Genomic DNA, 21,408 nt, shown 5'->3' on the forward strand with positions numbered 1-21,408 from the left:
TTTACTATTAGCTTTATTTTTAAAAGCAGTGAGGAAGTCTGGGCTTTCTTCACATCACAGGCACCTTTGCTTTTAGAAAGAAAAAAAAAAAGAAAGCATCAAGGTATCTGCTGGATTTTCTTTTCCAAGCTGTCTTGCATGTCCCAATGCCTACAGGAAGGTAGAAAATGTGCACCAGTGCCACAGCCTTCTGATCTGTAGTTCAGACTGTCCTCTAGCCGACGACTCAAACTATTTCCTATCAGTCTGTGCACATGCATTAAAACAGTCCAAACATTTACACCAATACTTCATCTCAAAACATCCCCAGCCCTGGTCCTTCTCCTCATGTCTAGTAGGACACCAAGGTATTCAGAAACTTAAAGCAGAAGCAAAGTGCTTCCTATAGCCAAGAAGACTTAGAAGGGAAAAAAAACCCACGCAATTCCAAGAGTTGTGCGTACTTAGAAACTACTGCTTCTTCAAGGGGAGAGATATATCAGGAAGAGGACAGATGTGTTGTCACTAATGGGGGTTCAGCAAGTCACTATGATCAATGACCATACATCAGTAAGTGACTGATGAGTAGTATCTCACCTCAGAATGTGAACACACAAGTATGCCTACTGAATGGGCAAACTGACCTCTCAAGTACACAGAGATCCCATGGCAAAGTTGAAAAAACTTCTAGAGCACAAGTTGGGCCACACCAACGGTAGATCACGGCAGCAGATAACTGTAGGCTCTGCACTGGTCAGTCACAAAGCCTGTGAGTCATATGTGAACATCTGACGTGTATTAAACCTTGAGGACACAATGAAGAATAGAAAGTGAAATAAAAATCATGCTGGCAAAGCTGCTGACAGGACATAGTAACTTTATAGTCACTGTATATGAACCAGGAAGGGAAAACAAAATATATTGTCAGGACATGGGGAAATTCAAGGCACAAAGTGACACAATGGAATCCTAATGTCATACTTGGAAGACACCAAGGCTCGGGGCAGTGCATGTGCCTGCCCTGCTTTGAAAGGAACGAATTCAAAGTCCGAGCAATCATATGTTCATGAGGTAAAAAACAAAACCGAAACAGCTTAAAAATGCTGAACTCAACATATTGGCAGTGGAGCAAGACACAACAAGCTTTATCATATTAGCTTGTCTTCAATTACTACAAGGTGATGGTATTTTAATTTGCTGCCCCTGTGCAGAGAAGAAAACCTAGCAGTGTACACCAAGACCTCCACCTTATGACAGTATCACCAAATATCCAAAATACCCATAGGAGATGTTTCATAATACAGTGCACATTACCAGCTACGGGAGATACTGATGTGAAAGGAAGCCTAAATGAAGAAGTCTAAATAGTAAAAAGTCAGTAGGTGTCCCACAGCAGACCACCACACTCAACACTAACTGGTTAGATTGCTAAATATTTCCTTTTACTCCTTAATTTTTAACAAACAAGCAAAAAGCTTGAGGAAAATGGATGCTATTATCACCTGATGGGCAGAATTAGAGATAACAATGAGAGATGTAGGTGGGAATCAGAACACCGCAAGTCATTTCTGTCAGCCTACCCTTGAGGCTCACAGCAAGCGAAATGTGCTGAGAGCCAAGACCTCTGATGTGAAAATACTAAAAACATACTGTGACAGACTGCCAGCAGTTATGGAAAAGAGTTATGAACATCATAACCCTTCTGAAAGCAAAAGTTAAAGAAAGCATAGAACATCGTAACAGCGAGTTTAAGAGCCACTGATCAGCTGCTCTGTTTTGATGCCAGAGAGCAGGACACTGAAGCAGTTAACGGGAAGTGTTGCACTTGAACACCATGCTATATACCCGAAGGTAAGCAAAACTGAAACTGAAAGACTTGACATAAACCGATGACTCCATACAACCCAGAAGCACACAAAAGATATCATACCTGAAGATAAGCAAAGCATGTAGAACAGATAAATTAGAGAAATTAGCAATGTAAGAGTAGGTAAGAAACTGAGACTGAGCTAAAAAAACAATTAGCAATAGCAAGAATCATCACAAGCGTTGTACATGATCCAAAACACTGCATTAAAATATCCTGGAGGAGCCTTCTATACAAGTAATGGTAAGCAGATGCTGAAAACTTGCAATTAGCGGGAATCTCAAGAGACTGTTTGGATGAGGAGGTGAGAGACACTGAGCAGTGATCATATAACTACATCTGTGCTGCACACACACAGACATATACCAGGAGAAACACACGACCTATTCAATTGGACTTGTACATAAGAACAGATAGCAGAGACTGGGGTACAAAGCAATGACAGAAATTACCTAAAGGAACAGAAAACCAGGTGCCATCAGGACAGAGGAACTCTTGCTGAGTGTGCTTCAGCAGATGAGAACAAAGACATATGCAAAAGCACTCACAGAAGAAGAGGCCAGATATAGATCAGAGCAAAGAACAGATCAATTCTTTGCCTTTGGATAAACCTAAAAAAACCCCACACTTACCAGCATCCTAAACCCTGAAAAATGACTGACAAGTTTTGAGAATGCATGGTCCTCACAAAATTCACAGCCAGAGACACGTGTCCAACAGTAGACAAAAAGCTGAGAGGATATTTCAGATTGCTTGTCGGTGGTGAGAACCACCACTAAGACGAACATATGTGGGTCTTCATATGACAGCAGTGCCATGGCACTGATCAGGATGGATATGTAGAAAGTGATGAGCAAAGTAGAAATGAACTGAGGATCAGCATAAGAAAAAAACACAAATAAAAAATAGCACTGCTGGCAAAGAACAGACAAAAGTTAAAAACCTAAGACAAAACCATTGCAGAGTGGAAAAAAGCCTCCTGTACCAAAGAAAACAAATGCTGTCATGAACATAAAAGGAGAAAAGAAATCAACATTCAGAAAACAGTGAAGTGTCTAGAAGGTTGGATACATTTAGAAGAGGAGAGGCAGCTCTTATGCCTGTGCTTCCCCACAGACCAGAGCTCCTCAGGGAGAGGGATACTGAGGAATCAGACTGAGCGCCCAGATGAACGATGGGGCTGGGGTGAATACTGAGAGCAAGGGTTTGCAGTAACAGAACAGAGAAATAAGAATAGGACATCAGTACTTGGGAACCTACCTGGAAGGGGCACTGTACCTACTGCTACGCGCCAGGAGATGAGAGGCAGAGCAACTCGGAAAGGAATAAAAACGAAGGCACACGCGACAGGAACTGCGACCAGCAGGGCAGAAACAAAAAGCTTCGAAGGAGAACGGGTGCCTGAGGCCGGGGTAACGGGCAGCAGCAGCCCCAAGCACCGACCCACCGGCAGAGCGGTGCCGCTGCCCCGCCGAGCTCTGCCGGAGGAGCCCCGGCCGCGTTCCGCGGCTCGCTCAGCGGGACGGGACGGGACGGCGGCTCCGCACAGGTATCGGCGCCGGGCGTGGTGACGGTGCGGGGATCCGGGCTCTCCGGTGCCACACGAGCGCCGCGGGGCTCCGGAGCTCCGCCGAGCGCCCCTCGGCTCCCGGCGGCGGAACGCCCCGCGCTGCTCGGACCGGCCGCCGGGCTCCCCCCCGACCGGCGCCGGGCTCCGGCCTCACGCCGCCGGCACGGGCGTTCCCGTCGCTTCCTGGCGGCCACCGGCGGGGCCTCCGGGCGGGGCGCCCGCAGCCAGCCGCGGCAGTGGCACAACCGGGCCCGGCCTCGCCGAGCACCGACGGCCGCGACCCCCCTCCCGGTAGGGCCGGGCAGCCCGTACCGAGGCGGGGGGTGCCCACAGGCTCGCCCTTCCCCAGCCGGGCACCGGCGTGGCAGCGCCCGCCCGGTGGCAGCGCCCGCCCGGTGGCAGCCTCCCCCCACCCCAGCCCCTCAGGACAGCCCCGGGGGGGGGCGGTGCCCGCCCGCCGCCACCGTACGCACCGGGCACGCCGCAGGGCCCCGTACAGGCAGCGCCGCTCCTTTGTGCCGCGGCGGCGGGCGGTAAGATGGAGGCCGCCCCGCCCCGCCCCGCCCCGCCCCGCCGCGCCGCGCTCGGCCCCGCCCCCCGCCGTCTCCCTAGCGACACGCCCCGCCCCGCCCCCGCGCCTCGCCCAATCGCCTGCCGAGCCCTCCCCGTCCGCCGTGACGTCACCCCGCGGCCCCTTCGGCGGCCGCGGCGGCGGCGCTCTCCTCTTCCTGCCGGGAGAGCGGCGGGGATTGGCCGGCGGGAGGCGGCGCGGCCTCAGGAAGCGCTCCCGCGATTGGCTGCCGCGGGCGGAAGGGGCGGGGCGAGCGAGCGAGGCAGGCCGGCGGGAGGGCGGGCTGGCGGCCCTGCATGGCGGCGCTGGGGGCCGGGCCGCGCCTCTCGCTGTGACGGGCCCGCGGCGCGGTACGGGCACGGGAACAGGAACGGGGTCGGGTACGGGTACGGGTACGGGCCGGGTACGGAGGGGTGAGGGCCGGGGTCGGGCCACGGGGCCGCTGAGGAGCGAGGCTGGGAGCAGGCCCCGGGGCGGCCGCTCCGCGCGGGGCTCCGCTCGGCACCTGGCCCAGCCCGGGGGCTGTGTGAGGCGATGTCCGCCCGGCCTGCGGCCGCTGCCGGCTGGCAGCGTGGAGCAGAGCGCGGTGCGGTGGCAGCGCGGTGCCGGGGCACCAGGGTGCTGTCGCCGGGCGAGCAAAGGGCTTAACGCAGGGCAGGGCGCGAACACGCGCGGTGCGTCTGGTTCGGGAGAGTTCCTGTCCGTGTTTGAGGTCGGGAAGGTCAAAGAGTAGGGAAAGGTTAGCTGGCTTCGGAAGTGTTAGTGCTGTGCTGCGTAATTATCCCCCTGTCGAGCCCTAGGATGTGGCTGCCGTTGAAGTTGTTATTTGATGAAATGTGTTTCATCAGACACATAATTTTCTGGAATTGTAGTGAAAATACCACAGCTGTATGTTAAATCACAGTTAAACCCTGATCTATGTCAAGTGCATTCAAGCACGTTGTCCAAGTGAGCTGGGTGAACCGGAAGGCAGGTGGTTTGCAGTCGAAGGCTGTAGTCTTAAGATTATTCCGTGTCCTTGCTGAATCTGTCTCTTCCGATTTGTTTTCCTGGCTTTGCCACTGCCGTGTCAGAACCCTTTGTTTCCTGTCTGAACGGACAGGTTGAGGTCACGTGAGTGGGGAACCAGGTGGCCTTGTTTATGCAGCACTTGAGTAAGAAGGGAAGCCTTGTGATTAGGGCCTGTGTTCAGGAGGGAGATTCAATCTTCATATTCTGTAAAGGTTTCCAGTTCAAGCCACTGTCAGAAATGACACTCTTAAAAGCACGCGTTCTATGCTTTCTGGAAGTTGGACTCATCTTAATAGCGGATATTTGTCAGATACTTGAAAAAAAAAAAAAAGAAAATCACCACCCTGTGGTCAGTCTTTCCTTGCCCCACTTCTTAAAAGAAAATCCTTTTTTCTTGTCTTGTTTTGATAATTCCCACCTTAAAAATGCGTCATGCTTCTAACAAATATTTGTACAGTGCTCTAACCTGGCTTTCTTCTGAGATCTCAATCTTTTGTTTGTATTGCAAACAATACCCCACAGAAGTGTCAGTTTTTGTGAGAATTTCAGGCTTGCTTTCTGCTGGAGTGGGTTCATTGTGGTGTGGAAGATGGACGGTAAACTGGTTCCTTCCATTATGTGAGTTACTGCCTTCCTCCCTTTCTGGAAGAATAAATGGACTGGGTTCTCTTCCAGTGCTGAAATACAAGCAGGGTGAGGTCCAAAATGGACACTAATTAGCAGTGCAGGGGGCAATTATCTGTAGTCCTGAGGTACTTGTTGAAGTTACATCAAGGAAATATGAAGAAACTAGACAGTAACTGTGGTGTTAGCATGGCTTTAGCTGAATAGCTATTGGTGCCGTGTTTATATTGTGCTTGCGTATAGGGGCTTGAGGTAAGAAACAAAAGTTTTGTTCCTCCTCTAGTTCTTTAGCATGGAGCTGGCAGAACAGATCTTGTCGGGAGCCACTTGACTAGCGCAAGCAGCTGGGCATTACTTCATGCTGGGGTTGCGGGTGTTAAGACCTTGTGTTTCCTTCTTAGGCTGATTCCTTGGTGCATCTCCACCCTGGGCCGAGTCCTTATGTATCAGGAGCTCAAAGCGGAGGGGGATGCATTGTGTGAAGGGTCTGTGCCCCCTTGATAAGTAATGCAGCTCCAGATTTCTAATCTCAGCCCCGTTTTAGCCCAAGGGAATTCCTCCCTCCCTCACCTGTTGAGCACTGTAGACCTGACCCAGGTTGGTCTTTCACCCTGCTAGCTCCCGCAGAGCAGTGTGTGCAGGTCTGGCTCCAAGCACCCTGCCTCACAAATTTGTTTTCTGCGCTGCCTGTGTTCTGCTGGTGAGCCGTTGGAGCACAGGGCGGGTGGGCTCTGGCGCGCCTTTCCTCAGGAGGGTGCCTGCAGCCGTGCCCGGGATGGGCTTGGACTGGGGCACGTCCATGTGCTCTTCAGGGATGGTGCGCACGGTCTGCTTGGTGCAGAGCTGCTGAGAGGTGCTGGGCGCTTTTGAAGATTAGGAAGTTCAGTTGGTAATTGCTGGAGTCTCACCGTTAAGCTCTTAGAAACATATGTATGAAATCATTGAAAATAGGCAAGCTTTCTCAAGTTTTCACAGGATGAGCGGAAGGAATTCATGTAACAAATGTTATATCCTTTCCTTGGAGTAGAGAGGTATAAGAACTGAAATAAAAGGCTGTGAGCGTGGGGGTGTGGGCTTCTGTAAATTTATTTTTATTTTTTAAACAAGGTAAATCCAAGGCAGTGGGGGGAAAATTACATTGAAATAGGACTTCTGGAAAGGTGGCCTAAGGCAGACAACTAACAGGAAAGATATAATTAACAGAAACAGTAAAGGAGGAGTAATAGGTGATGCCATCAGCCTTAGGTGCTATCACTCATGCAGTTAGTGCTTATCTCAGTTGGCGCTTACTGTCTTCAGACAGCTGCAGTTGTTATTCATCCTCTAATTTTATGTGTATAAAAAGTGTGCCTCTGAGACTTTGGACTATGGTGTAAGAATGTAATAGTAATACCTACTGTACATTTTGTTATGCTGTTCATGTCCCTGCTTCTGAAAAGCCCCTGCAGCAGATGTGCAACTGAGTAATGTTTGTTAACAATCAGTGCCAAGTGCTTTCCATGTTTAGTTTCTAGCCTCCGCCCGTTGTCTCTTGCAAAGAACCTTCTGAGTGTAGCGGGTCTCTTTTCAGGGTGTGTAGTAATGTCGTGTTGCGTTTTTAGGGCAGGCTGTTCCACAATGGATGGGGGAGATGGTACTGCCGACCTCGTGATTAACAAGAGGTTTGTATCTGAAGCGGAGCTAGAGGAGCGGCGAAAGAGAAGGCAAGAGGAATGGGAAAAGGTCCGAAAACCTGAAGATCCGGAAGGTATCGCATAGATTTTAATAGCTGAAGGAAAGAGATCAAAGAATGTTTCACTTACACGGAGAACAGAAGTAAAAGTAGTAGCTTGTATTGTACAAGTTCAAAAGGTTTTCACATGAAGAATCTAAGAACTGTTGTATTTTTACACATCGCCTAATTTCCTGATCTACTCCTTCCTTTCAGAATGCCCAGAGGAGGCATATGACCCACGTTCATTGTATGAAAGACTTCAGGAACAGAGAGAAAAGAAGCAGCAGGAGTTTGAGGAGCAGTTTAAATTCAGTAAGTACCAACATTTATTACTTTGAACAAAACCGAACTTACTGCATGTTTTGTGTGCAGCAGCTGTATACAGTGTCTAAGGGACATGTTTGCATGTCTTGTCCCTCTCTGAGAGGGAAACTGAGACTTGAGGAAAGTATTCAAAGATGGTAGATGTTCCTGCAGGTAACATTTTGTTCTATGCACCAAGACAGCACTGCACACATGTGAAACTCAAAAGTCGGTTGCCTTTTTTAAGCTGCATTCCTGTAAAGTCTGGAATATGAGGCTTATTTTGCACATAAACCAAAAGAAAACAAAAAAGCTCTGGTACCAGTTCATGGAAAAGTGGAAATGCAATGTGGTTTTGTGACTTGAACTCATGCTTTAACACAAGACCATCCTATTTGAATCAATTAAAAAACACACATAAATTCTGTTGCAACAGATGTTACATTTCCTAGCCATAATTAGGTGACTCAAACTTTACTGAGTAATTTGAGGCTCAAGATTAGTGTTCAGAAGACGTAAACGTACAGGAGTTGATGTTTCAAAAAGTAGATATTGGACTTCTAGCGAAATGAAAACCTAATTTCTACTGATGTTTGAATTTCTGGTTTTATAGAAAAATCCTTTGCTTTGTATCACCTGTATATGTGCTGCTGAGTGCAAAGATGATAATGAGAACTAGAAAATTATTAGTCAACCATTTTGGGAAAAGGGGAGCTATTGGCTCTATAAAGAGAAATGAGGATGATACTGTGGGACTCCATTTTAAGGTGGGTTCTGATCAATTTTGGTTCGTTAGCTGGAATCCTTACCCTCAAACTATTGTATTCTTTAAGCTCCAGTTTGCAGAACTGGATTCTGTCTAGAAACTATCATGTGTTTGGGATGCAACAGAACTATGCTTAACCTTTAGCGATGGCAAAATGTTTGAGTCCTGCGAGGTAACGCTCCCTGGTGCTGCAGATGCTGTCAAGTGCATTACTAATTACTGTAACAGCCTTCCCGGCGTTGTAGCAGATGCTTTTAGAATCACCTTGGAATCCAAATTTCTTTGGGAGAAAGTAAGTGGGAAGAGCTACCTAAAGATCAGTGATGGGTGGATTATGGACCACTTGTTTACCTCATCAGAGTTCAAACCAATTTGGCCGTTTGTGACAAGATTTGTCTCCGAATATGTTTGATTTTGCCATAAAATATTCGTAAATATTTTCTGTATCTATAGGAATTTTGGTGGAGTAGGAAACAAGTTGTACATTCCTGCATTCTCATTCTCATCAGTCAGAACTGATGACACAACATAGGAGAGAAATACCTTAATACTAAAGAATTGTGTCTGTTTAAACACATAAACTTAGTTACTCTAAACCTCTTGTGTAGATAAAAGCCAGGATGCATACTAGCAGTTCTTCTTTTTGCTAGGTTATTCAGTACTGAAAGAATGTCTTCCAATGTTTATCTTCTCAAAGTAAAATATATATATATTTTTTTTTACATTTTTTAGCATTTTAAATGAAAAATAATAGGAGTATCCTCTAAAAAGCTACTTTTAAATTTTTCTTTTTGAACGCTGATGGTAACCAAAATAATGATAAATGAAAGTCATTTCCTGTCTCTTAATTTTCTTTTGTGGTTTTTAGTGGTGAAAAATGGAAAGTACGGGTAGGAGCATTAGTGCATTAAAGTCTTCAGCTGTACCCACAGGCTTTTTTTCAAGTGGAGAGTTTACTTTTTATTTCAGTAACGTTTGATCCAGGTCATTTTTGGTGATGTGACTAAGCAATTCTTGTCTAATTGTGTACCAGAAATCTGACTGCTACCAGCCTAGACATGTCTAAATGAATTGCTTCCTTTGCCAGCTTATATTACATCTGCAGCATCTTCCCTTTGGTTCAGGAAACTTGTAAACCAGGTACTGGAATGAGAAGCATCCCTAAGAGGGGGCTACCGAGAAGCAAACCAACCGCTAATTTTAAGACAGCCCCTGCAGAATAACATACACCTGCGAGCCTGGAGAACAAAATCTGCTAAAGCACTATGTAGTAGTAGAGAATCTCCCCAGCTGTAGGGATCTCTATCACTGCATCTCTTAGTTTGCAGATCGGGCAAACAAAGAATGAAATGAATTCATGTCTCTTGGTTCAGAAAATGTCCAGATTTTCACTGCTCTTGCTGTCTGTTCGAAGGAGTCCTTGGCAGGAATGAATGCTCCAGTTTACTGTCTGCAGATTCAGGAACAGTAGGGCTGAGTCTGTAAAAAGTAACCTCAAATAATAACTGATTTCTAGACCTTTTCTGTCAGGGACATAGCTTGCCGATTATCAGTGTAAATGGATTTCTTAGCTTTTCATTTGAGTGAGTAGGACTTGACTACGTGGGTGAAGATTTAAAAAAAAAAAAAAAGTCTGCCTCGTGTAAAGGCCTAAAAATCCTCTTATGAAATTTAACACAAGGTGGTGGTGGTTGTGTTCAGATTTTCTCAGGCTGACTACAAGCAGCAAGACTTGGTCTTTCTAACAAGTAATTTTTACTGCTTCTCTAAATAAATCATTTTGATGGGGAGACGTTGAGCATTTGCAGAACAAAGTAAAAGACCTTCCTACTGCAGTAATGTTTACTTTCCTTAAAGTACGATAGCATGTTTAGAGAGAATTCAATTTTAATAGGAAGATAAGAATTGTCTTGCGTCTATTTATTTATTTGTTTATAACAGGCATCTGCATCAGTTAAATTAATAATTGTTTGCTTTAAGAAAATGTACGCCTTACTTGGAGGTGAGATTTATGGGGAAGAAGTAATGTGTCTTCCAATTACTGGTTTAAGAACAGACTCTAAGGAGACAGCCTAAAACCTAATGTCTGAAACCAAAACAAGAATTATATCATTGCTTAATGTGGTTATTATTTGTTTCATGTAACCTATTCCAAATAACATTTCAGCATTAAGAAAAGGCTGCTTGTGTGAAAACTCGGTTAATTTTCCTAAATTGTATCAGCAAGTCTAGTAGTAGTATACTGCTCCTACACATTTTGCCTTACTATTCTCTTTAGTAATAGTGTTGTGGCTGAACTGTGTTAGTCTGTTGTAGTTTTTCTTGTAGAAGCGTTTAAGAGTTTGGGCTTGTTAGCATCCAGTATCATTAACCATAAAGTATTTGTCCTCCATGATTAGAGAAGGCAGCAGGTAGCTTGTCCTTTGTGGGGTCTGGTTTGTACCCATTACTCGGCAAGACAGTGCAAGTGCTAGAACACATGCCTCACTCGGTCACCCAGGACTCTATTCCCTGCATTCCCAGTGACTTTGCTGAGGTAGAATATTTTGCACAATATTAGAAATATCATCTGCAAGGTATGGGTGGTTACATTTCACAAGGCAGTTTGAAATCGCCGGATGAAAATTGTCCTAAAAGAATGGCAAAGTGATGCAAGGTAAACGGCTGCTTCCCGGGTGGCTTGAGTTTATCAATATGCATTCTCTTCCTTTTTTCAGAAAATATGGTAAGAGGCTTAGATGAAGATGAGACAAATTTCCTTGATGAGGTTTCTCGGCAGCAAGAGCTAATAGAAAAGCAACGAAGAGAAGAAGAGATGAAAGAACTAAATGAATACAGAATATCCTTTGCTAATATAGCTGGCAGCTGTATATAGGGGGATAAGAGTCTGGGCTGTAGTTTTAGTCTGTCATTCACATTCTGTTTATAAATACAGCTGCTTTACAGAACATGAGCAATGATAGCCTTTTAAAGTTGAATGTTTTTATTGTAGCTTGGATCTCCCGCAGTAATGTTTGATTCCCACTCTCTATGTCTTCAACACTTTTCCTCCCTTCTCTCTCCCTCCCCGTTGACTTTTTTTTCTTACTGATATCATAGCTAAAAAGAGAAGAACATAAAGGAAGAAAGCCTACTGCTTCTAATCTTTTGCTTTTTTCCCATAAGTATTCTTGTCTTGCAGCCAACTGCATATTGGCTGTTTTTAATGTACCTGTTTGAAATAACGTTTTAGTTGCTCTTTCTGTTATTCTTCTTGAAGTATTAGCTTTATTTTCCCTTGCTGATAGCTGCAGGATGAGAAATTAAATAAAAGTGAACCAGCTGTGTGGATACACTGACTTTCTTCTGGGAAGGCAGTGTCCGTGGAGGTTCAGCTGCTCTGGGAAATACAGATTTTAGGCAGTACTAAGATCAGGCCGGGTCCATTTTGTTGTTAAGTGCCAGCTCTTCACAAAGACATGCTAGAGAGCAGTATAGGGGGCTTTTTCTTTATTCAGTGCCAGACAGGGAACGTTGGGAATGATTTTAGGATTGCTCTCTGTGCTGAGTTTAATGCTGTTTTCTGAGGTTTTACCTCATCTGTAATGGTTTCTTTGCCTTCTAATGAAAACTGTTGCTTTAAGTCATCAGTGAACAAAGTGCAAGTTCTCAAGGATTCCTTAGTGTAAATGAAAGAGTTTGAAGACTGAAAGAAGAGCTAGCAGCTCATACTTAGGAGGTGAGCAAAATATTCAGTAAATAAAGTGAAATATGCCAATGCAACAAAGATCTGCATTACCTTCTACGAGTTAATGACTTAGAACTGAGAGCATGTTATATGTGAAGAGTATCTAAGTTCTCTCACTAATGCATTTATGAAAAGGCAATACAGATGCATTTTAATTACTTTTTTTTTTTTTAACTTTAGAAGTAGGCCGTAGTTGGCTGATGGATTTGACATATTTCCTTGGCTTGTTTGATCTGCTGATGGGGTTTTCGTGGGATATATTTAGGTTCTGTGGCAGTTGCTTGCAGGTCTGGCTAATGCAGGGATGTGCAGTATAAGATCGTGCTGTGGAAGCAGCTGACAGCTCTAGTGAGGTCACGTGCACGCAGGGGTGAACCATACCAGCCCAGAAGGAATCTACTGTTGTCTTGAATTAGCCACATAACACACTGATCCCTGAATTTACAGAGCAGGGCTCTTCCAGACGTACATGCATACTGAACCTCAATCTTTGCAGTCTTAGTAGAATCAGCCAGCTTTGTATCCAAAGTCTTGCTGTAAATTGTAGAACTTGCTGCTAATGCGCTGCAGGGAGGGAGAGAGAGTGCTTTATAGTCACCTCATTTTGTGAGAAGCTGTTTTTCCCATTCCATTAACTTGTCCCTTTTGACTTTTTTTTAAACGTAATATTGCAAGCACCTCCAGAGCAACATGTAAAATGGCATTCTTTCAAAACGTAAAAGGTGTTTTTTTCAGCATTAGGCACGTGTAGATTTTTACTACTGGTTTATCACTACAGTGACAGAATGAAATGGGTATTGCTAACTGTGCTGGGTCATTAGGCACTGTGCAGGAGTTCCTCCAAACTAGTAAATGGAACGTCAACCCAATGGGTTTGATTATATGGTCATTTTCCTGGTAAAAGATCCAATTTAAGCTACCCAGAGGCATTAATTCCATAGTAAAAACCTACGTCAATATTGTACCACAGAGCTTTTTTCTTTCTTTTTTTTTTCCCTACATTTTTAAGGTTAAACAGTCATGAAACCATACATCTTAATGCTAACGTGCCTTGGAATATTTTAATGCACTCTCAGGCATAAGAAATTCATGTGCATGGATGTATAGGAATTTTGCTTCCTCTTATATGAATAGCTAGGTTTATTTTGCTCCTTACCCTGCCCTTTCAGCATTGGTCTGACTGTGTTTAAAGATTTAAAGATTGATTATTTTAAGCTGGTTCAAAGAAGTGTTTGAGAGCAGCATCTTATTGTCTTATATCCCAAGTGTAGAAATCCCCTCCAAGAAGCAGGCCTTATTGTAGGACAGCTCTTTTTAAATGCAGATGATATTTGATTGAGATGTTTATTTTTAATGTACTTCTCCTGAGACATATCTTGGCTAGGTATAGCGTTACATTCGTTAATGACAGCAGTACTTATAAAGTCTCTTAAAACGTGCTGTCTCTGGTGGATCAGGAGTATTAGGAGAATGGCATCCTGGATAGAAGTGAAAAGCCTCTAGTTCTCTCTCTCTTAAAAAGAAAAGTTTTGGCTTTGTCAGTCGGGCTTTTGTAGTGCAATGTTAGAATGTAACATGGTAATTAACTCAAACGTGGAAGTTGAAAGCTGCAGTGTGTGGAATCGTGTATTGCAACGTCAAACTCTTTGACACAATGAGCTTTCAGATTGCTTCTGATAGCCACAGGATGGCACTCCTGTGCCATGTTAAACATTGGAACAGTCTGGTGTGGGCTGAGGAGAGTCAGGTTAGTTGAGGTAGGGAGCAGTCTGGGTTGCCGCTGTATCCTTAGGAAAATCAAGTACGCAAACTCCTGATGTAAAAGTGTTTGGTGACTTTGAGCGTGCCACTTCAAAACAAGGTGTTGATTTTTAATTTGCAGATGTTGAGGGGGAGTGGAGAGGGATGTGACCTTAAATATATGGTCCGTAAATAGAAATGTCACTATTTAGTATTTATATGCAGTAGGTGGGACACACCTGTGAAACTCGGGGCTTGTGGTTATGTTGCTTGGTCAACGGAATTGTAGTCAGAGAATAAACTGGTGGAAAGCTAGATTCAATGGTGTAAACAAATACCCTTTTAAATTAGGTTAACTTTCCTTTGGTATGTGCAGTTTTAAAGTTTTGCAGGAGCCTTTATGGCTCCACTGGTACCTCATTAATAAGCAGGATCTTTGACAGGCCTTGCCTTGCTAGACGCTGAACATTAACTCTAGATCCTGCCGCAGAAGGAGATCTAGATCCTGCTACAGAAGATCTGTTTAGCCTGTTTACAGATTGCATGCACCTTACTAACAGACCAAGTGCCTTCTTACTCGATCTGAGAACCTGCCATAGCTGCTGCACCTCATGCTAGGTTTCAGCTGCATCCCACCTTTCTAACAGTGTTTTAAGCTACATAGTTTTTTCAGTGCAGTCATAATCTTTTGGGTGAATGTTTGAACACGTGCACCCTTAATCAGATCTGTCTCCTTCCTTTTGAGGTTGCTGTTACTGGCAGCAACAGCCTTGTGACCCTTACAGAGATGGGCTGAGAAGTTATCGTGATAAATACTGATACAGCAAATTGAGCTGTTTTGCTTTGGTGGGCTTGAGTCTGCTGGGTTCTGCCTAAGAGAGGCTTGAGCATTGAAACTGAGACCACATATTACTACTTAGTTTTTTTGTTTGTTTGTTTGTTTTTAAAGGATTAGGGATCAAAGCAGCAAATTTGAATTACAAATGGATTGATCCAGATTGAAGGGGGAAGTACTGGATTGCCCTTTTTTGTTTTTGGTCCAGTCTGACCTCTTTTCTTTCCTAAGACCTTCAGGAAAAGACAGGACAATCAGGAAAAGACAGGACAATGTACATTTGTGGTGCTGGATGTGTCATGTGTTTGACCTTTCTGATTTTTGAACGCTGCTGCCTGGGGGTATTTGTGGGGAGAGCTGGTATTGATACACAAGAGTGCTTTGGACACGGAGGGTGAAGTCTCTTCTGGCCTGGCCGAATGTGCCAGCTAAATGACATTACAAATAACTTGCTTGTGATAGGATATGTGAATGAACTTCAGTTGCTGCTGTCAGCAGGGCTGGCTAAGTATGTCAGGGAGGAAGTGTCTGTTTTCTCCACTCCTTCCTGGTTGATCCTTAACCCTCAATTCACAGCACTCTCACCAAAGTGGGAGTCAGTATGGACCCAAAGAAGGAAGCTGAGAAGAAATTGCCCATGAAGTCAGTGGAAAACAAGAACAAATTCTCTCAGGCAAAGCTGTTGGCAGGAGCTGTGAAACACAGAAGGTTAGTTTCACACCTCTATAAAAGCATGAGGAATGGGAACCTAGTTAGCAGTGTAAAGGGAGGCAGGCCAAAACTGCCTCCAGAGAATGAGGTGTGAACCTTAGCCCTAAAGAAAAAAGGGGGGAGGTACAAGAAAAGACCAGCCTTGTTTCCATAGGTTCTCACAAACTGTTGGAAAAACATGAGGCAATTCAAATAGATAAGCATGTGTAAAGCAAGTGGGTAGACTCTTCATTCTAGACTGCCAGGCTTGGGCGATCCTGCTATGGGTTCCAGAGGCAATCTATTTTACAACTCTATTTGAAAATACCAGTGTTACCTCACTCATGTAATTTAATTCAGAATTGCATATTTTATCAACCTATGTTATCTGTGTTGAAAATTTATTGTCTTAATTGTTGCTGGGAGCAGTGTGGGGAGGATGTAGGTTATGAGAGAAGAACTTTGTGTACCAATTTAATCCCAAGGTCATCAGACAAACTTCCCATGTTCCTCACTGACGTGCACTGATTCATCAGCACCCTTTCCATCCCAGAGAGGATGGCAGTTGGATTTGTGATCTGTTTGCTATTTTGATCTTAGCCTGCAAACACGGCTGCTGATGTGCTATGGGTTGTGTCAAAATCAGGCACCTGGGACCAGACTTATTTCTCCCAGACGAATCATCTAATACTTAAAACAGATCTGACATCTAGAAATTCAGGCACTGTTTTTGAATCTGTCCCAGAGAATGAGAGATTATTTTAGAAGCTTAAGTTATAGAGTAATATTTAGCTACCAGTACAGCAGTAGTTGCATGTCTGTGGAAACTGAAGTTCAGCTCTTCCACACCAAGTCTTGGGGGTTTGGGTAGCTTGTGTTTTTTAGGGGGAGGGGAAAACAAAGACAAAAAAAAAACCTAAGTGATAGAAAGCCAACAATGCTTTTTTGTTGTAACTACTATTGCTTAACACAGTGGGATGTAGAGGAGATGGTGTGTGCTTAATGGCACATCTAAAGCCTGCAGATGGCATTTATTTGGAGAGAGCATCTTAACTGTGACATGTCAGTGCCATCACAGACTTTCTTTCTATTTTTGCTGTCTTATTTTCTGTTGCAAACTAGCCAAAACCAGACATAGCATGAATTCAACATCTGCTCTCAGAGTTCTGTAGTTTGCCTGCACAGGACTCTTACTATTAAAACCTCCCTGCACAGAGTAACCTTTCACCTGGACTTCATGTTCTGACAGGGACAGAAAAGAGTTATACATATATAATACAAATCTGCTGATACTTCATCACTTTAGTTCATCACGGCTGAAGCTGGGAAGCATTTGTTTATATGGATGGCTTAGAGTCGGGAATGTGCAAGAGGATGAAAGAGAAACTGAGCAATGACAAGGAGGAGCTACAGAAGCTCTGACGAGACAGAAGCCCAAATAATGCTCCTTTCCCCAAGCACCACTTTGGAGCCAAAAGGGACCCCCTTATACTTTTAGGTCAGAAACTGCAGATGTCTGAGAAGTGCTGCAAAACTTACTGGGTGCAAGATTTCTAGATGTTTTAGAACAGGGTCTCTACGTGCTTGAGGGAAAGAAACCCTGGAAGGGGAAACACACTGTTAGACCTGCAAATGTGGTAATTGTCCGCTTGCTACTGTCAAGCCTCTTGTCACATGGGGTGGTCGAAACTCACGTAGTCATTCCTGATCTCCTCTAGCGTTTTCCCTCTGAATAGGAGTCCTGCAGTTAGCTCTGGTTACTGGGAAAGAGGTCTGGCTTGGATTCCCAGAGGCGTGTGTCTATTTCCTGGGTGAACCGAGGGTACATGCAGCGTAGGTGCTGACTCCAGGATCCTGCCGTATTCCCTGAGGAGCCCCAGTTAACATCAGTTAGAAGTGGTGATGGTCGCCAGTGGACCCTGCTGGAATTCACTGTAGCGTTTGAGGCGAAAATGTGACTTTTAACTTCACAGTAATTAAGTGATTGCTTATGAGGAACAAGACAATTTCTTATTTTTTCCACAGTTCAGATGGTGGGAATAGCGTGAAGAGGTTGAAATTAGATACTGATCATGAAGAAAAGAATCAAGGTACGTCCTGATTTCTGCAGTCGGGAAGCTGTCTGCCTCTCAACTGAACAGCAACTGAGTTAGTGTTAAATCTGATAGAGGATTTGCTTTTCTGCTCCTTCATTATGCTAGGCAGCACAGACTTTGGTTGGCATGTTATCTCCTAAAGCAGTAGAAATGGTAGCTATAGGCACTGACAGCCTTTGTAGAAAATAAGGCTGGAAGGAACCTCTACTGGTTACTGGTCTGCCCCCTGCCTAAACCATTTCTGGCAGACGATTGTCTAAGCTGCTCGTAAATCTCCACAGACAGAGATTGCACACCCTCCTTAGGCAGTTTATTCTAATGCTGAACTGATTTTACCCTTAAAGTGTTTTACCTGATAAACTAGTAGGAGACTCCTTAGCTGCATTACAAGCCTAGTGCTTCTCTATCAGCCAGAGGTGTGGAGAACAGTTCGTTCCCTTCCTCTTCACAGCAGCATTTGCTGTATTTGTATGCTTCCGCTGTTAACTCCTCATGCTACAAAGAGATCTTGTCCATCATGAAACCAATTTATTTCAGAAAGTTATGAGCAACTAGGAGGAAAAATTAAGTTGCGTTTCAGTCTTAGCTGTCAGGGCTGCAATTGATTTGCTGTCAAGATACTCTGACACAAATAGGGTGAGCTGCAATTGTGTAATGACAACCCAATGCACTTCCTGAATCTCCTTCTGTTCAGTAAACTTTCAGAACACTGGAAAAAATTAATTAGCTGTGGAAGATGGAAGACATTGACTTAGCAGAGCACTGAAATGAAACTTTTTCTCAACTATGCTGTTAATATTGGAAAAAAAAATCAATTACACAAAGCAGAGCTATTTATTCTTATTTAGTGGGTTTGGTATTTGACAACCATCAAACTGACAACTTTAGAATAAAAATGTGTAATGCCAGCATAGAGCTGGGCATAACTATGATGAAAAAAAAAATCTCCTGAGGTAGCAAGTCCTTCCTGTCAGGATAGCTTTAGTGCAGCGTAAAGCTGCCTTACGCTTTAATTAAATCCTGCTGTCATCCCCCACTGATATGGTAATAGCAGGTGAATGGCATGCAGCAGTTCCTGGGCTGATTTAAAAAAAAAAAAAAAACAAAACCAAAAAACTTTTCTGCACTCTTGTTTTTGACTGAGGTACCTCTCTTTCAGAAAAACCGTCCTGTGTTCCGTTGGGGAGCAGCTCAGTGGGAGGCTCCACGGTCCACTGTCCCTCAGCAGCAGTCTGCATTGGGATCCTGCCTGGCCTGGGCGCATACTCGGGCAGCAGTGATTCGGAGTCCAGCTCGGATAGCGAAGGCACTATTAATTCCACTGGAAAGATCGTCTCTTCTGTCTTTCGTAGCAACAGTTTCTTTGATGGCCCATAACAAAATCCCTCCATGTGTAATGTAGTGCAGAGTATCTTCCAAAGTCCTGATGGATGCTCGATGCATCCTTCTGCCCCAGGTATAATATTTCTAGCTAACCTCTCAACTTTCTCAACATTCAGATACTTCTAAAGTAACTCACTGAATTTGTTTTTTGTTATATATTTTTTTTTTCTTCCCCAACTTTCCATTTCTGGGGTTCATACTGAGCCTGAGGTAGAAAGGCTGCCACCCTAAACCAGAAGGCACACCTAGTAATGCAGTTAAGGTCTGGGAGTAGGGAGGAGAGCGCCTTATCTTTTAAAATTCTTACGGAAGGAAAGAATTCTGATGGTCTAAGAAGTTTATACAAGACTAACAGGCAAAAAAAAAATACTCGCTTGAAGCACCGAAGTCTTGTAGAAACGGCCATGTGTTCTGTTCTTAAAATGTCATTTTTATTCTGTATTTGAGAAATGGGGGCAGAACAAAAATCAAGCAGATGGTGAAGTGTAGATTGCCATGACACTGTAAAGAAGTTTTCGTGTTACATGATTAAAGACATTCTGAATGCATTTTTTTATTTTGGCTCGTGCCATTCATAGTTGTTCCCATTCCATTAAGTAATTTCTGCACTACTCAACCAGCCCCTTCCTCAAACTGCTGCTGTACAAGAGAAGTGCAAGCCAGCCTCCTACAAATGAAGAGACAGGGATGCAAAACTCTTGTTCTGAATGAGTTCAGAGAAACTGTAGTTGGCTGTTCTACAAAGCCCATTGCTCCTGCATCAGTGCTTGGAAAGTCATTCAGCTCTTCTGTCATAGCATCCTGAAGAGTGTGAATACAAGAGTGGGTGGGATATCCCAGTTCAGTCAAACCTCTTTGTGCACAAATTGGAAATCCTTTCCAGTGAGAAGACAGACAGCTGTTGAAGTTCTGTTGAATTTAAGAAACCTTTTCATGGTTTATAGGTGCTGTGGACGAGGGAGACAGGCCCGAGCAAGAAGTTGAGTTTGAGAGGCAAGGGTCCTTCCTCTTCATCTCTGCGTGCACATAGCACTAATGGAAGTCGGTGGGTTGGAACAGCTTGACTTCAGTGCGCAAAGGTGGAAATGTCTTTATGAGAGTCTCCCTCACGGCAGTCCTGCTCTGCTTACTAGACTCAGAAGTGTATGGGCTTCAGTCAATACAACTGGTGTGTGCGTACCAAAGGGCAGTTATCTGCGTGTGACGCTAAGCAATGCGGAGGGCAGCAGATGGGATAAAAGCAGTGAAAGCTGAAGGGATTCATGCCTTATCTCAAGTGTTGAACTTTCCCAAAGGAAACGAGGAAAGTTATGCTCACGCTCAAGCTATCCTTAGCCAAATACTCCTCCTGTTTGCAAAACTGGCCCTCAGTCAGGCCTGTAAGATAATAATTCCTTGTTGTTTTGAGCAACCTGGCACTTCTTTTGTTTGCTCCAGAATTGCTGCTGCCTTTCCTAGCTACTAAAATTATGGTACTACATGGAAAATACCTAGATCTTTTGATGCCTCTGACTTTCATCACACTTAATGACAGAGTGAAATGGAAGTCGTGCACCAAAAAAAAGCCTGTTCAAAGTTGCATGTGCAAGAGCCTTGTGTAGCTGGAGTGAGAGGGGGGAGGTGTCTGTGCCTGGCATTAAGCTGGACAGATAATGTCTTTAGAAAGTCAGAACAGCCTGCCCTGTCTGAGCATGCTGGGGCCATTTTCATAAATGTTTTTTTTCTGTATGGCTGCTCTTCAAGCAGCTGTTAGGTTCAGGTGGAAATATAGAGTGGGATTTGGCAGCCAGTTGTGGGCAGATGTGATGGTCCACGGGGACTGCAGGTGTGAGCAGGAAAGGGGCGCTGGTGGTCATGCTGGACCCTACATGACCAAGAGTGGACGTAATTCAGTAAAAGCTGGCATGAGAGAACCCTTTTTCTTCTTGTTCCCAGAAGAGCAGGAATGCGGCACATGGGGAGCACCAGCCTTTGAGCCTGAGTTGCCTCCAGCAAGCTACTCTTGTGGCCTGGCCCATGTGAGCAGCCTGCAGAGCAGTCCCAGCTAGCCAGTCAGTCCGTCGGGCCCATTTACCTTCTGACAGTTGGAAGTCATCTGATGTTGTAATACCTAAGTGTGCTCTGAGATAGCTGGTGCACGAAGAGTGCAAGGGACAGACAGCACATAGACAAACTGGAAGTATCAGCTGTGGCAGTAACCCTGCCCTAGAACCAGCAGGCTGGGGAAGGAATCCAGCAGCTCCATCATTTCATGGTGGACTTAAGATACTTTTTAAAGATTTTTCTTCTCTCTTAGGCATGACTGCGTAATGTGTGCTTCATCTCTTCTCCGGGGACAGCTTCATAAACTGCTTGTTGTCTGTGTTCGTTGTTAAATGCTTCAGAGAGGTGTTAAAAAATGACAAACCCCCACAAACACTCCACTAGCAGAGGAGCTTACTAGCTAGTGCAGCTGTATACGAGGTTTTCTTATGAAAAGAAAATATTTTTCCAGAGTTACAGACTTTGATCTGGAAGCGGAGTGTTACGGAG

The 21,408-nt window shown here is 44.5% G+C and overlaps 2 protein-coding genes across 4 annotated transcripts in view; one reads left to right on the forward strand and one right to left on the reverse strand.

Moving 5' to 3' along the window:
• RSPRY1 (ring finger and SPRY domain containing 1) overlaps positions 1–3,998 on the reverse strand; it is a 42,263-nt gene extending 38,265 nt beyond the window's left edge. For 2 of the 3 annotated variants that reach the window (XM_083852059.1, XM_083852061.1), the window contains exon 1: positions 3,890–3,998. The gene's annotated coding sequence lies outside the window, so the exon portion shown is untranslated. Of the gene's footprint in view, positions 1–3,128; positions 3,234–3,889 lie in introns of those variants that run through there. The other variant, XM_083852060.1, reaches the window with a different exon arrangement.
• Positions 3,999–4,211: 213 nt separating this feature from the next.
• Positions 4,212–19,424, forward strand: PSME3IP1 (proteasome activator subunit 3 interacting protein 1). The gene is made up of 7 exons (XM_083852323.1): positions 4,212–4,337; positions 7,224–7,369; positions 7,550–7,648; positions 11,123–11,246; positions 15,284–15,415; positions 17,423–17,487; positions 18,653–19,424. Exons 2-7 carry the CDS (start codon positions 7,240–7,242, stop codon positions 18,868–18,870), a joined length of 768 nt encoding a protein of 255 aa, XP_083708449.1. The 5' UTR covers positions 4,212–4,337; positions 7,224–7,239; the 3' UTR covers positions 18,871–19,424.
• Positions 19,425–21,408: the final 1,984 nt, after the last annotated feature.

Source organism: Anser anser, assembly GCF_964211835.1.
Source record: "Anser anser genome assembly, chromosome: 11".
Classification (NCBI taxonomy): Eukaryota; Metazoa; Chordata; class Aves; order Anseriformes; family Anatidae; genus Anser; species Anser anser.